At 42.1% G+C, this 13,618-nt stretch overlaps 1 protein-coding gene across 1 annotated transcript; it reads left to right on the top strand.

Moving 5' to 3' along the window:
- The first annotated feature begins 4,218 nt into the window (after positions 1-4,218).
- LOC117916983 (extensin-like) lies at positions 4,219-5,022 on the top strand. Its single transcript, XM_034833223.1, has 2 exons — positions 4,219-4,766; positions 4,869-5,022. The coding sequence occupies exons 1-2, from the start codon at positions 4,219-4,221 to the stop codon at positions 5,020-5,022; spliced, it is 702 nt and encodes a 233-aa protein (XP_034689114.1).
- The last annotated feature ends 8,596 nt before the right edge of the window (positions 5,023-13,618 follow it).

Here is a 13,618-nt window from a genome sequence, read left to right as displayed (position 1 = left end):
GAAGCCAACAACAATCACTCTATCTCTAGCAGATAGATCAGTAAAAATTCCCAGAGGAGTAATTGAGGATGTCTTGGTTCAAGTTGATAACTTCTACTATCCAGTGGATTTTATTGTTCTTGATACGGATCCTACTGTAAAGGAAGCTAATTTAGTTCCTATCATCTTGGGAAGGCCATTCCTTGCTACCTCAAATGCAATTATCAATTGTAGGAATGGGCTCATGCAACTCACTTTTGGCAATATGACACTTGATCTCAACATTTTTTATATGTCTAAAAATCAAATCACTCCGGAAGAAGAAGAGGGTCCAGAGGAAGTGTGTATTATTGACACTTTGGTAGAGGAGCACTGCAATCAGAATATGCAAGATAAGCTAAATGAAAGTTTTGCGGATTGTGAGGAAGGTTTGTCTGAACCTCCTAATGAGCTTGCTACTTTACAAAGTTGGAGGATGATAGAAGAGATTCTACCTTTGTTCAATGAAAAAGAGGGAGCAGATGCTGAAAAAGAGGTCCCAAAATTCAATTTAAAGCCTCTACCTGCAGAGCTGAAATATACATATCTTGAAGACAATAATCAATGTCCTGTTGTAATATCTTCATCTCTGACTAGTCATCAAGAGAAGTGTTTACTGGAAGTTCTCCAGAGGTGTAAGAAAGCTATAGGATGGCAAATATCTGATTTGAAAGGCATTAGTCCTTTAGTCTACACACATCATATATATATGGAGGAGGAAGCTAAGCCAATTCGTCAATTTCAAAGAAGATTGAATCCTCATCTACAAGAGGTTGTGCGAGTTGAGGTGCTGAAGCTACTTCAAGCAGGTATTATCTACCCTATATCTGATAGCTCTTGGGTGAGTCCTACTCAAGTGGTCCCAAAGAAGTCAGGGATTACTGTGGTTCATAATAAAGAAGGAGAAGAAATCACTACACGCCTCACTACAGGGTGGAGAGTGTGTATTGATTATAGAAAGTTGAATGCAGTAACCAGGAAAGATCATTTTCCATTGCCATTTATCGATCAAGTGTTAGAGAGAGTCTCTGGCCATCCGTTCTACTGTTTTTTGGATGGGTATTCAGGGTATTTTCAGATTGAGATTGCTGTGGAAGATCAGGAAAAGACCACTTTTACATGTCCATTTGGAACATATGCTTATAGAAGAATGCCTTCTGGTTTGTGTAATGCACCTGCAACATTCCAAAGGTGTATGTTGAGTATCTTCAGTGATATGGTGGAGCGAATTATAGAGGTTTTCATGGATGACATCACCGTATATGGAGGTACATTTGAGGAATGCTTAGTCAATTTGGAAGCAGTTCTTCACAGATGCATGGAAAAAGACTTGGTGCTCAATTGGGAGAAATGCCATTTTATGGTACGTCAAGGAATTGTCCTTGGTCATATTATCTCTGAAAGGGGCATTGAAGTTGATAAAGCAAAGGTGGAGCTCATTTCCAAATTGCCATCCCCAACAACTGTAAAAGGAGTAAGGCAATTCTTTGGCCATGCAGGCTTCTATAGGAGGTTCATAAAAGATTTTTCAAAGCTTTCAAAACCTCTTTGTGAACTGTTAGCTAAGGATGCTAAGTTTATATGGGATGAAAGGTGTTAAGATAGCTTTGATCGATTGAAGAAATTTTTGACAACAACTCTAATAGTGAGGGCCCCTAACTCGCAATTACCTTTTGAACTAATGTGTGATGCCAGTGACTTTGCTATAGGAGCTGTGCTTGGTCAAAGAGAAGATGGGAAGCCCTATGTGATCTACTATGCAAGTAAAATATTGAACGAAGCCTAGAGGAATTACACAACTACAGAGAAAGAATTGTTAGCTGTGGTATTTGCCTTGGACAAATTTCGTGCTTATCTGGTAGGGTCTTTCATCATTGTTTTTACTGACCATTCAGCCTTGAAATATTTATTGACAAAGCAAGATGCAAAAGCAAGGTTGATAAGATGGATTCTTTTGTTACAAGAATTCGATCTTCAAATCAGAGATAAGAAAGGAGTGGAAAATGTGGTAGCTGACCACCTCTCGAGGTTAGCTATAACACATAATTCTCATGCCTTGCCTATTAATGATGATTTTCCTGAGGAATCACTTATGTTTCTAGTCAGAACTCCTTGGTATGCTCACATTGCTAATTATCTAGTAACTCGTGAAATTCCAAGTGAGTGGAATGCACAGGACAGGAAGCACTTCTTTGCAAAAATCCATGCTTATTATTGGGAAGAGTCTTTCCTTTTTAAATATTGTGCAGATCAGATCATAAGGAAATGTGTGCCTGAGGAAGAGCAACAGGGAATTCTAAACCCTTGTCATGAGAATGCATGTGGAGGCCACTTTGCCTCTCAGAAAACAGCTATGAAGGTGTTGCAATCAGGGTTTACTTGGCCATCTCTGTTCAAAGATGCCCACATCATGTGTAGAAGTTGTGATAGATGCCAAAGGCTTGGCAAGCTGACAAAAAGGAATCAAATGCCAATGAACCCCATACTAATAGTTGAGCTATTTGATGTATGGGGCATTGACTTGATGGGACCTTTTCCAATGTCTTTTGGTAATTCCTATATCTTGGTGGGGGTGGATTATGTTTCTAAATGGGTTGAGGCAGTCCCCTGTAAACAAAATGATCATAGAGTGGTTCTCAAGTTTCTGAAAGAGAACATTTTTGCAAGATTTGGAGTGCCCAAAGCTATAATCAATGATGGAGGTTCTCATTTTTGCAACAGGCCTTTTGAAAGTTTGTTAGCCAAGTATGGAGTGAAGCATAAGGTAGCTACACCTTATCATCCACAGACTTCCGGGCAAGTTGAGCTAGCAAATAGGGAGATAAAGAACATACTGATGAAAGTGGTGAGTACAAACAGGAAAGATTGGTCTGTTAAGCTTCATGACTCATTATGGGCATATAGAACAGCTTATAAGACTATTCTCGGTATGTCCCCCTATCGTCTTGTTTATGGAAAAGCATGTCATCTCCCTGTGGAAGTTGAATACAAAGCTTGGTGGGCCATTAAAAAGTTGAATTTGGACTTGATCAGAGCAGGAGCAAAGAGGAGCTTAGACCTTAATGAGATGGAGGAATTAAGAAATGATGCTTACATGAATTCCAAAGTTGCAAAACAGAGGATGAAGAGGTGGCATGATCAACTAATTTCCAACAAGGAATTTCAGAAAGGCCAAAGAGTTTTACTCTATGACACAAGACTCCATATCTTTCCTGGAAAGCTCAAGTCTAGGTGGATAGGTCCATTCATTATCCATCAAGTACTTAACCATAGGGTAGTGGAATTATTGAATTCCAATGGCAAGGACACTTTTAAAGTCAATGTATATCGTCTCAAGCCATTCATGGAGCCGTTCAAACCAGACAAGGAGGAGATCAACCTCCTTGAGCCTCAAAAAGCTTGAGCAAATAAGGGTTTGATGGACTTGGTTTTACCAAAGTCCAAAATTTTTGTAAATTTTGTAAATTTTAAAGTTTTATTTCTACTTTTGATCTTAGTTTTTGATCTTAAATTGTGTGTTTTTATGTAATTTCATCTTTTTGAATGATCTCAGGTGAGAGAAAATGCAAAGGAAGAAATCGGAGCGAAAACAGAGCAAAAACAGAGCACAAACAGGGGAGAAGAAAAGCTCTACGAGATTTCGCAACCAAAGAGGATTTCTCTACGAAAATGGCCTTTTGTTGCGAAACCAGTTCGCAACACTTTTGAGTCCTCTGCGAAAGTTTTCGCAGCTGCGAATCCAAGATTGGCACACAAGTGCCACTCCGCAGCACAGGAGCCCCAATTTCGTAGCTGCGAAGTGGTCTACGAACCACTAAGGCGTAAAAAGCCCCATTTCCGCAGCGATATCTCCATTTCGAAGGGTGTTTTGCAGCTGCGAAACCGATTTTTGGCACACGAGCGCCATTCCGCAGCATAGTGACTCCAATTTCACAGCTGCGAAGTGAGCTGCGAAAGCGATTTTCTCCTACGAAACACCCAATTTTGCTGCGAAAGTGATTTTCTTCTGCAAAACCTAAAAATGACCTTTAATATTCCTCTAGTCTTTATAAATACCGGTCATTTGGGCTGCGAAACCATTTCAGAAATAGGAAAAGTCGCAGCAGCTGTCCGTTCGTCTCCTCTCCATAGCCTAACACCGTTAGCACCTCCGGTCCTCCCTTCCCATCATCGCCGCCGCCTAAACCTCATCAGTTCGTAATGGCACGAACCAGAGGCGCGAAGTCTTCCTCTCCCTCCGCCCGAAAGCCAACGCCGCGCGAGGCACCTGTGCAAGCCTCAACCTCTGAGCCACCGCGGCCAAAAGTTGCTCCGCCTCCTGTGAAGCCCACGCCAAAGAAGCGCCAGGCCAAGCCGACATTGCAAACGCCTCCGGCGAGGCGCTACCTTACCAGGTCAGGGGGCCGGCCCCTGCAAAAGCGAGCTAGAGTGGAAAGCTCGGAACCCATCGACTTGACAGGGAAATCCCCTGTTCAATCCCCTGTTCCATCTCCAGAGCCCACGCCAAAGAAGCCTCAAGCAAGCCAGCCGCCGTCTCCTGAGCCCCAAATTCAGTCTGCAACAGCTCCGGAAGCGATAATCAGGCGTCCAATGCTCACTCAGCCACCAATTGAAGGCAATTTGGACTGCCGAGCTCGGCCATTCCATTCTGAGCTATGTTTTGACACAGCCGCCTTCCAGTTGCGGCCAGAGCTTGAAGGATCATTCCAATTGCTGCGCAGATATCGAATGGAGCAGCTTCTGACCCCGCGAGACTTCTTTTATCCAAGAGTGGCCATGGATTTTTATCAATCCATGACTACTCAGCAGGTCAGAGATCCTACCTTAATTCATTTTACCATTGATGGTAGACATGGCATCCTGGGAGCTCATCACATAGCTGAGGCCCTGCATATTCCATATGAGCCCAGCCATTTTGATGATTTCGAGCTTGGGCCAGTCCATCTCAGCTGGAGATGGTGCATATCTTGTCTGGAGGAGCTTCCAGAAATCCATATCTGTTGAGGGGGGAACTTCCTCCAAGGATGTTCCTCATTGATGCCCTTTTGCGCCATAATATTTATCCCCTCCAGCATTGGACCCAGAGAAGAGGAATTCTGTTGGAGGCTTTGTTCAGAATGTGTGAGGGATACTTTTTTGGTCCTCACCACTAGATCATGGCTGCCCTTCTCTATTTTGAAGAGAAGGTGCATAAGAAAAAGTTGCCCAGAGCTGATGCCATCCCTCTTCTCTTCCCGAGGCTGCTATGCCAAATTCTTGAGCATCTGGGATATCCAGCAGAGCCTCAGCAGGAGCGCAAGAGGATTTGTCGAGATGTGTTTACTTTCGAAAAATGGAGCAACATGACAGCTTATAGGATGGAGCAGCCAGAGCTTCCACAGCCAGCTCAGGTTCCAGCTGCTAGGAGAGCATCCCCACGTCTTATACCTGAGGGTATACCTGTTGCCTCTCCCTCCACAGCCAGAGCCTCTCCAGTCCCTCCAGTTGCTCCAACATCAGCACAACCTTCCACATCAGCCGAGCCTAGGATGGCCATCCCTATTTCTGAGTATAGGGATTTATGCCAGGCATTGCAGACATTGACAACCTCTCAGAGCAGCCTTGCTCAGGAGATGGCAGCCTTGAGGGCTCGCCAGGAGCAAATGATGACCACTTAGGCTCACCACACTACCATTTTGAGCCAGCTCCAGCAACATCTTGGTCTCCCATCAGCAGCAGAGCCACACTCTCAGGCACCTCTTGAGCCAGCTGAAGAGGCAGAGCCATCTGCCTAAGGCCATCAGCACCATCATCACCCTCCTATCTGAACATATATATGTCTTTTATATATTGCTTTTATGTATTTCATTTTAGTTAGTTATATATGAAATCCCCCACATTGTGATAGCATATATGGGGATTACTTGGATTACTTCTTTTCCAGTTGTACTCAAATGATTAAAGTAATACAAAGTCTAGTTTTTTGTTAACTCTTAGCATTAATTTATTCTTATTTCCTTTGCTCACACCTTTTATTCTTTTTGAAACATGTGGTTTCTCCAATCAGTATTCGAAATTGATATCACTCAGGAGGTACCACTTCCTCCCTTTAATTTCAATCACCCATATCACATTGAGGACAATGCTCAGCTCGGTTGGGGGGGAGATATGAGGAAGGAAGTAGGCTAAGTGAAGGAAGTATGCTAAGTTATTTTGATATTTTAGCCTTGGCTAGTAAAGTAATTGTAGTTTTTGCTTGATTACTTTAATCTCCATGGTTTATGAGGAAAATTTTTCAAATTAAAACAGGAGAAGCTGAACTGTTGCTTTTCATCTAACTTAGAGTTTGGATTATGCTTGCTAAAGTGGTTCAATTGTTGAAACTTCTATTGAATTCAAGTTTAATCCTTCCACTTTAAGCTATCCACACACTGTGCACAATAGATTCCGAGTATATGATGAAAAACTATTTCCCCCTTGACTTAGAAAATTTTGGGACTTGGTACCTTTGACCTCATTTTAATGATATTGAGACACCCTATGAAAGGCTAATGAGCCTTTGAAAAAGAAAAAGAGATAAAATAAAATGTTTGCTTGCCTTGAAACCCGAGCAAGGTCTGAAGGGTATAAGGTGAAAACCTTTAAAACCTGGTGCCCTAAGCCTTAATTGGTTGGGAGTCACCGGCCTCAATGCTCATTACAAGGGTGGACAGGTGGAGTTAGCATATGGTAGGCAAAAAGGGTATATGAAAAAGTCCGGGGTAAATCCGAGGAGTTAGTGGTTGAAAGATCCTTAAAGCTTGATGCCCTAAACCTTGATTGGTTGGGAGTCATCGATGGACCCCCGTTACATGGACAAAATAGAAAAGAATGCCCCTTAAGCTTGCTACCTTTTAAAAAAAAAAAAAAAAAATGTGTTCTCTGCCTATTGAATTTGGTCAGCTTGCTAAGTGTTGAAAAGAGATAGGATGGGGGGAGAGATTAGTATAGCATGTTATATTCGGAAACTATCATCTTGCACTTAGATTTTTGTGGAAGAATAAAATTTGGTTCTTTGGAAGTGAAAATGATTTTAAAACTTCAATTTGCATAATGCATTCCCTTGATCAATGGTATTTAGCAAAGTTTGTGGTAACTCTTGTTGAAATTTGAGATTATATTTCTTTAATGTTCCATGTGAGAGTTTTGTCAGTCATGCTACTTAAATATATTTTGGAAGTAATTAGCATGATTTGTAAATTATGGTAGTTTTATTTTATTTTTCTCTCCTTCATTGCTAAGGGACTAGCAATATGTCAGTTGGGGGGAGTGATTACTACTCAAAAAGTGCTATTTGATAGCTTGTAATTAATCCTTTTAAACACTTTTGAGTAGTAGTTTTTTCCTTTTAACCCAATTAGCATGTTAAGGCCCCTTTCAATCAATTCTAATCAAATTGCCTTAAGTTTTGGTGTTTTGATAGCTTTTTGATCACCAAAGCAATATGAGATTGAGGAGAGTTATTTGGAATCCTTGTCAAAGCAATGGGAAGCTCAGAGGTATGAAGAACCAAATCTTTGAAGCCCTTTTTCCATAAGCAAAGTGGAAATGCAAGGAGGGGAAGCAAAGAGAATCCAACCATGAAGCATTCTTGATGACAGTCATTTCAGCCACTTTTGGAGCACTTCCTGGAGTCCAAATTATGCATGCTATATGTCATTTGAAAGCTTAGGAAGTTAAAAATCCAATGCTTCAAACCGTGTTCGATTTGGAGCTGAAATAAGGAAGTTACAGCCTTTTGAAGACAACTGCTCCAAGCTGAAGGAAGGCTTTAGAAAAGTGCTGCGAAATCACCCTTTTGTTGCGGAATGATTTCGCAGCCTTTTTGCACAGTGCTATGGATTTCCCTTGAAGCTTCATGACGCGATGGAAGCCAAACACCACAAGATGAAAGTCAACTTTGCAGCAGTGCGAAATCAGCTGGTTGCTATGAAGAAATTTCGCAGCCCTTGTGGTTCATCTGCGAAATTTCGCAGACCTCATTTTTCACCTGCAAAATGGTCCTTAGTGCTTCCTGATATTTGTAATCGACACTTGGAGATATTTTTCATTAGATTTTTGTTGCCTAAATCCCCAAATTCTCCTTGTAGACCACCAATTATAGGATTCCTTAACTTTTAAGTTAGGAATTTGGCTAAATATCCATGTAATAGCCATCAATGTAATTTTGGTTTAAATATAGCCCGAAGAGCCTGTTCTGAGGGTGATGAACCTTTTGTACAAGTTTCAAAGGAAGTAAAATACAGAGCTTGAGCTCTGCTTTACCTTCTCACTTTGATTGTGTTTTTTATTTATTTACTAAGTTATGCACTCTCTGAGGAGTTTTCCCCAGAGAATGAGTAACTAAACCTTTTAGTCCCTTGGAGTTAAGGTTGCCGGGGAAGGTTCCAAGTGCAAGAATCAGAAGCTTTGTGGTTTCAGCTATGAATGAAGAGAATGTGTGTCCCATGAATGGTTTCTACGTTTTTAGTTAACTTAAAACGCCTTGGAGTCACCTGGGCCAACACTTGGTAAGGCAAGTGATCTCTAACCATGGAGATGCACTAGTTTACCCCTTGCGAGCCTCTGGTAGGTGACTTAAAGGTAGGATTTTCTAGAATTGCCAACACTTGGTAAGCTTTTGGACTCTTAGGAGACATCCATTAGTTATCTCTTGCGAGCTTGTGAAAGGAAGTCCAAGGTTAAAGATCACCTTGAATGGTAAAGGCTAGTGAGAGGCTCAAACCATTGCAAGTTGCATCAGTGAGAGAATTAAAGCTGAAATCCAATTGAGGGATGCATTTGTGCAGCACCTGTTAGAGAATTGACTTTATGTTAATTCTCTAAAGTGAGGAATTGAACCAACTGACCAGTGCTATGCTATTGCATGAGGAACCTCCCCTGTAAACCTGAATCTCCAAGGAATGCTTTTCTTCTTAAGTAATTTTCATCACTTGCTGTGTTGTTAATCTAAGTCCAAACCTTTTCTCAACCAAAGTTTGTGTTTTATTTCTTAAGCTATTCTTGAAATGAAACAACACCAATTCACTTTGAATTGGTATCATTTTTAGTTTGAGTACCCTTCCCAGTGAACGATCCTAGAGCCACTATGCTATAGTAGCTTTGTCTTTGCTACCCTAGTATATGGTGTAATAAGTTATAAATTTTGTTGATTACTCCCTCAATCAAGGAGCACCAGCTGGACACGAATCAACTGAGACACCAATTAGGCATGAATCAATTGGAACATATGGAACATATGCTTATAGGCCACTTTTACATGTCCATTTGGAACATATGCTTATAGAAGAATGCCTTTTGGTTTATGCAATGCACCTGCAACATTCCAAAGGTGTATGTTGAGTATTTTCAATGATATGGTGGAGCGAATTATGGAGGTTTTCATGGATGACATCACTGTATATGGAGGTACATTTGAGGAATGCTTAGTCAATTTGGAAGCAGTTCTTCACAGATGCATTGAAAAAGACTTGGTGCTCAATTGGGAGAAATGCCATTTTATGGTACGTCAAGGAATTGTCCTTGGCCATATCATCTCCGAAAAGGGCATTGAAGTTGATAAAAGCAAAGGTGGAGCTCATTTCCAAATTGCCATCCCCAACAACTGTAAAAGGAGTAAGGCAGTTCCTTGGCCATGCAGGTTTCTATAGGAGGTTTATCAAAGATTTTTCAAAGCTTTCAAAACCTCTTTGTGAGCTGTTAGCTAAGGATGCCAAGTTTATATGGGATGAGAGATGTCAAGATAGCTTTGATCAACTGAAGAAATTTTTAACAACAACTCCAATAGTGAGGGCCCCTAACTGGCAATTACCTTTTAAACTAATGTGTGATGCCAGTGACTTTGCTATAGGAGCTGTGCTTGGTCAAAGAGAAGATAGGAAGCCCTATGTGATCTACTATGCAATCAAAACATTGAACGAAGCCTAGAGGAACTACACAACTACAGAGAAAGAATTGTTAGCCGTGGTATTTGCCTTGGACAAATTTCGTGCTTATTTGGTAGGGTCTTTCATCATTGTTTTCACTGACCATTCAGCCTTGAAGTATTTATTGACAAAGCAAGATGCAAAAACAAGGTTGATAAAGATGGTCTCTTTTGTTACAAGAATTCGATCTCCAAATCAAAGATAAGAAAGGAGTGGAGAATGTGGTAGCTGACCACCTCTCAAGGTTAGCTATAGCACATAATTCTCATTCCTTGCCTATTAATGATGATTTTCCTGAGGAATCACTTATGTTTCTAGTAAAAACTCCTTGGTATGCTCACATTGCTAATTATTTAGTTACTGGTGAAATTCCAAGTGAGTGGAATGCACAGGAGAGGAAGCACTTCTTTGCAAAAATTCATGCTTATTATTGGGAAGAGCCTTTCCTTTTTAAATATTGTGCAGATCAGATCATAAGGAAATGTGTGCTTGAGGAAACAGGGAATTCTAAACCATTGTCATGAGAATGCATGTGGAGGCCACTTTGCCTCTCAGAAAACAGCTATGAAGGTGTTGCAATCAGGGTTTACTTAGCCATCTCTGTTCAAGGATGCCCACATCATGTGTAGAAGTTGTGATAGATGCCAAAGGCTTGGTAAACTGACAAAAAGAAATCAAATGCCTATGAACCCTATACTAATAGTTGAACTATTTGATGTATGGGGCATTGACTTCATGGGACCTTTTCCAATGTCTTTTGGTAATTCTTACATCTTGGTGGGGGTGGATTATGTTTCTAAATGGGTTGAGGCAGTCCCCTGTAAACAAAATGATCATAGAGTGGTTCTCAAGTTTCTGAAAGAGAACATTTTTGCAAGATTCGGAGTGCCCAAAGCTATAATCAGTGATGGAGGTTCTCATTTTTGCAACAAGCCTTTTGAAAGTTTGTTAGCCAAGTATGGAGTGAAGCATAAGGTAGCTACACCTTATCATCCACAGACTTCCGGGCAAGTTGAGCTAGCAAACAGGGAGATAAAGAACATACTGATGAAAGTGGTGAGTACAAATAGGAAAGATTGGTTTGTTAAGCTTCATGACTCATTATAGGCATATAGAACAACTTATAAGACTATTCTTGGTATGTCCCCCTATCGTCTTGTTTATGGAAAAGCATGTCATCTCCCTATGGAAGTTGAATACAAAGCTTGGTGGGCCATTAAAAAATTGAATATGGACTTGATCAGAGCAGGAGCAAAGAGGAGCCTAGACCTTAATGAGATGGAGGAATTAAGAAATGATGCTTACATCAATTCCAAAGTTGCAAAACAGAGGATGAAGAGGTGGCGTGATCAACTAATTTCCAACAAGGAATTTCAGAAAGGCCAAAGAGTTTTACTCTATGACACAAAACTCCATATCTTTCTTGGAAAGCTCAAGTCTAGGTGGATCGGTCCATTCATTATCCATCAAGTACTTAACCATGGGGTAGTGGAATTATTGAATTCCAATGGCAAGGACACTTTTAAAGTCAATGGATATCGTCTCAAGCCATTCATGGAGCCGTTCAAACCAGACAAGGAGGAAATCAACCTCCTTGAGCCTCAAAAAGCCTAAGCAAATAAGGGTTTGATGGACTTGGTTTTACCAAAGTCCAAAATTTTTGTAAATTTTGTAAATTTTAAAGTTTTATTTCTACTTTTGATCTTAAATTGTGTGTTTTTATGTAATTTCATCTTTTTGAATGATCCCAGTGGGAGAAAATGCAAAGGAAGAAATCGGGAAGAAATCGGAGCAAAAACAGAGCAAAAACATAACACAAATAGGGGAGAAAAAGAGCTCTGCGAGATTTCGCAGCCAAAGAGGATTTCTCTGCGAAAACGGCTAATTGTTGCGAAATCAGTTCGCAACACTTTTGAGTCCTTTGCGAAAGTTTTCGCAGCTGCGAATCCAAGAATGGCACACGAGTGCCACTCCGCAGCACAGGAGCCCCAATTTCGCAGCTGCGAAGTGGGCTGCGAACCTCTAAGGCACAAAAAACCCCAATTCCGCAGTGATATCTCCATTTTGAAGGGTGTTTCGCAACTGCAAAACCGATTTTTGGCACACGAGCGCCATTCCGCAGTACAGTGACTCCAATTTCGCAGCTGCAAAGTGAGCTGCGAAAGCGATTTTCTCCTGCGAAACGCCCAATTTTGCTGCGAAAGCGGCTTTCTTCTACGAAACCAAAAATGACCTTTCATATTCTGTTATTCTTTATAAATACCAATCATTTGAGTTGCAAAAGTATTTCAGAAAAGGGGAAAAGTCACAGCAGCTGTCCGTTCATCTCCTCTCCATAGCCCGACACCGCTAGCACCTCCGGTCGTCCCTTCCAATCATCACCGCCGCCCAAACCTCGTCAGTTCGTAATGGCACGAACCAGAGGCGCTAAGTCTTCCTCTCCATCCAGCCGAAAGCCAATGCCACGCGAGCCGCTTGTGCAAGCTTCAACCTCTGAGCCTCCACGGTCGGAAGTTGTTTCGCTTCCTATGAAGCCCACGCCAAAGAAGCGCCAGGCCAAGCCGACATTGCAAACGCCTCCGGCGAGGCGCTACCTTACCAGGTCAGGGGGCTGTCCCCTGCAAAAGCGAGCTAGAGTGGAAAGCTCGAAACCCATCGACTTAACAGGGCAGTCCCCTGTTCCATCTCCAGAGCCATCTCCGGTGCCATCTCAAGCACCGCCGGCGAAGCCTCAAGCAAGCCAGCCGCCGCCTTCTGAGCCCCAAATTCCGTCTAGGCCAGCTCCAGAAGCGATAATCAGGCGTCCAATGCTCACTCAGCCACCAATTGAAGGCAATTTGGACTGCCGAGCTAGGCCATTCCATTCTGAGCTGTGTTTTGACACAGCCGCCTTCCAGTTGCGCCCAGAGCTTGAAGGATCATTCCAATTGCTGCGCAGACATCACATGGAGCAGCTTCTGACCCCGCGAGACTTCTTCTATCCAAGAGTGGCCATGGATTTTTATCAATCCATGACTACTCAGCAGGTCAGAGATCCCACCTTAATTCATTTTACCATTGATGGTAGACATGGCATCCTGGGAGCTCGTCATATAACTGAGGCCCTACATATCCCATATGAGCCCAACCATTTTGATGATTTCAGAGCATGGGCTAGCCCTTCTCAGCTGGAGATGGTGCATATCCTGTCCAGGGGAGCTTCCAAAAATCCTCATCTGTTAAGGGGGGAACTTCCTCCAAGGATGTTCCTCATTGATGCACTTTTGCGTCATAATATTTATCCCCTCTAGCATTGGACCCAGAGAAGAGGAGTTCTGTTGGAGGCTCTGTTCAGAATTTCTGAGGGGTACTTTTTTGGCCCTCACCACTTAATCATGGCAGCCCTTCTCTACTTTGAAGAGAAGGTGCATAAGAAGAAGTTGCCAAGAGCTGATGCCATTCCACTTCTCTTCCCGAGGCTGCTATGTCAAATTCTTAAGCACCTGGGATATCCAGCAGAGCCTCAGCTGGAGCGCAAGAGGATATGTCGAGAGGTTTTTACTTTTGAAAAATGGAGCAACATGACAGCTTATAGGATGGAGCAGCTAGAGCTCCCACAGCCAGCTCAGACTCCAGCTGCAAGGAGAGCATCTCCACGTCTTATACCTGAGGGTATA

The sequence above is a fragment of the Vitis riparia genome, chromosome 6, assembly GCF_004353265.1.
Source record: "Vitis riparia cultivar Riparia Gloire de Montpellier isolate 1030 chromosome 6, EGFV_Vit.rip_1.0, whole genome shotgun sequence".
NCBI classification, from domain to species: domain Eukaryota; kingdom Viridiplantae; phylum Streptophyta; class Magnoliopsida; order Vitales; family Vitaceae; genus Vitis; species Vitis riparia.
The sequence above is the reverse complement of the archived record's forward strand: the minus strand, read 5'-3'. Positions and strand labels throughout refer to the sequence as shown.

What these genes read in the sequence shown, in the direction of transcription:
- LOC117916983 (XM_034833223.1), top strand. Translation starts at nt 4,219, where the DNA reads ATGGCACGAACCAGAGGCGCGAAGTCTTCCTCTCCCTCCGCCCGAAAG. An exon ending in ATGGAGCAGCTTCTGACCCC is followed by an intron (nt 4,767 to 4,868) that starts GCGAGACTTCTT and finishes CATTGATGGTAG; the next exon opens with ACATGGCATCCTGGGAGCTC.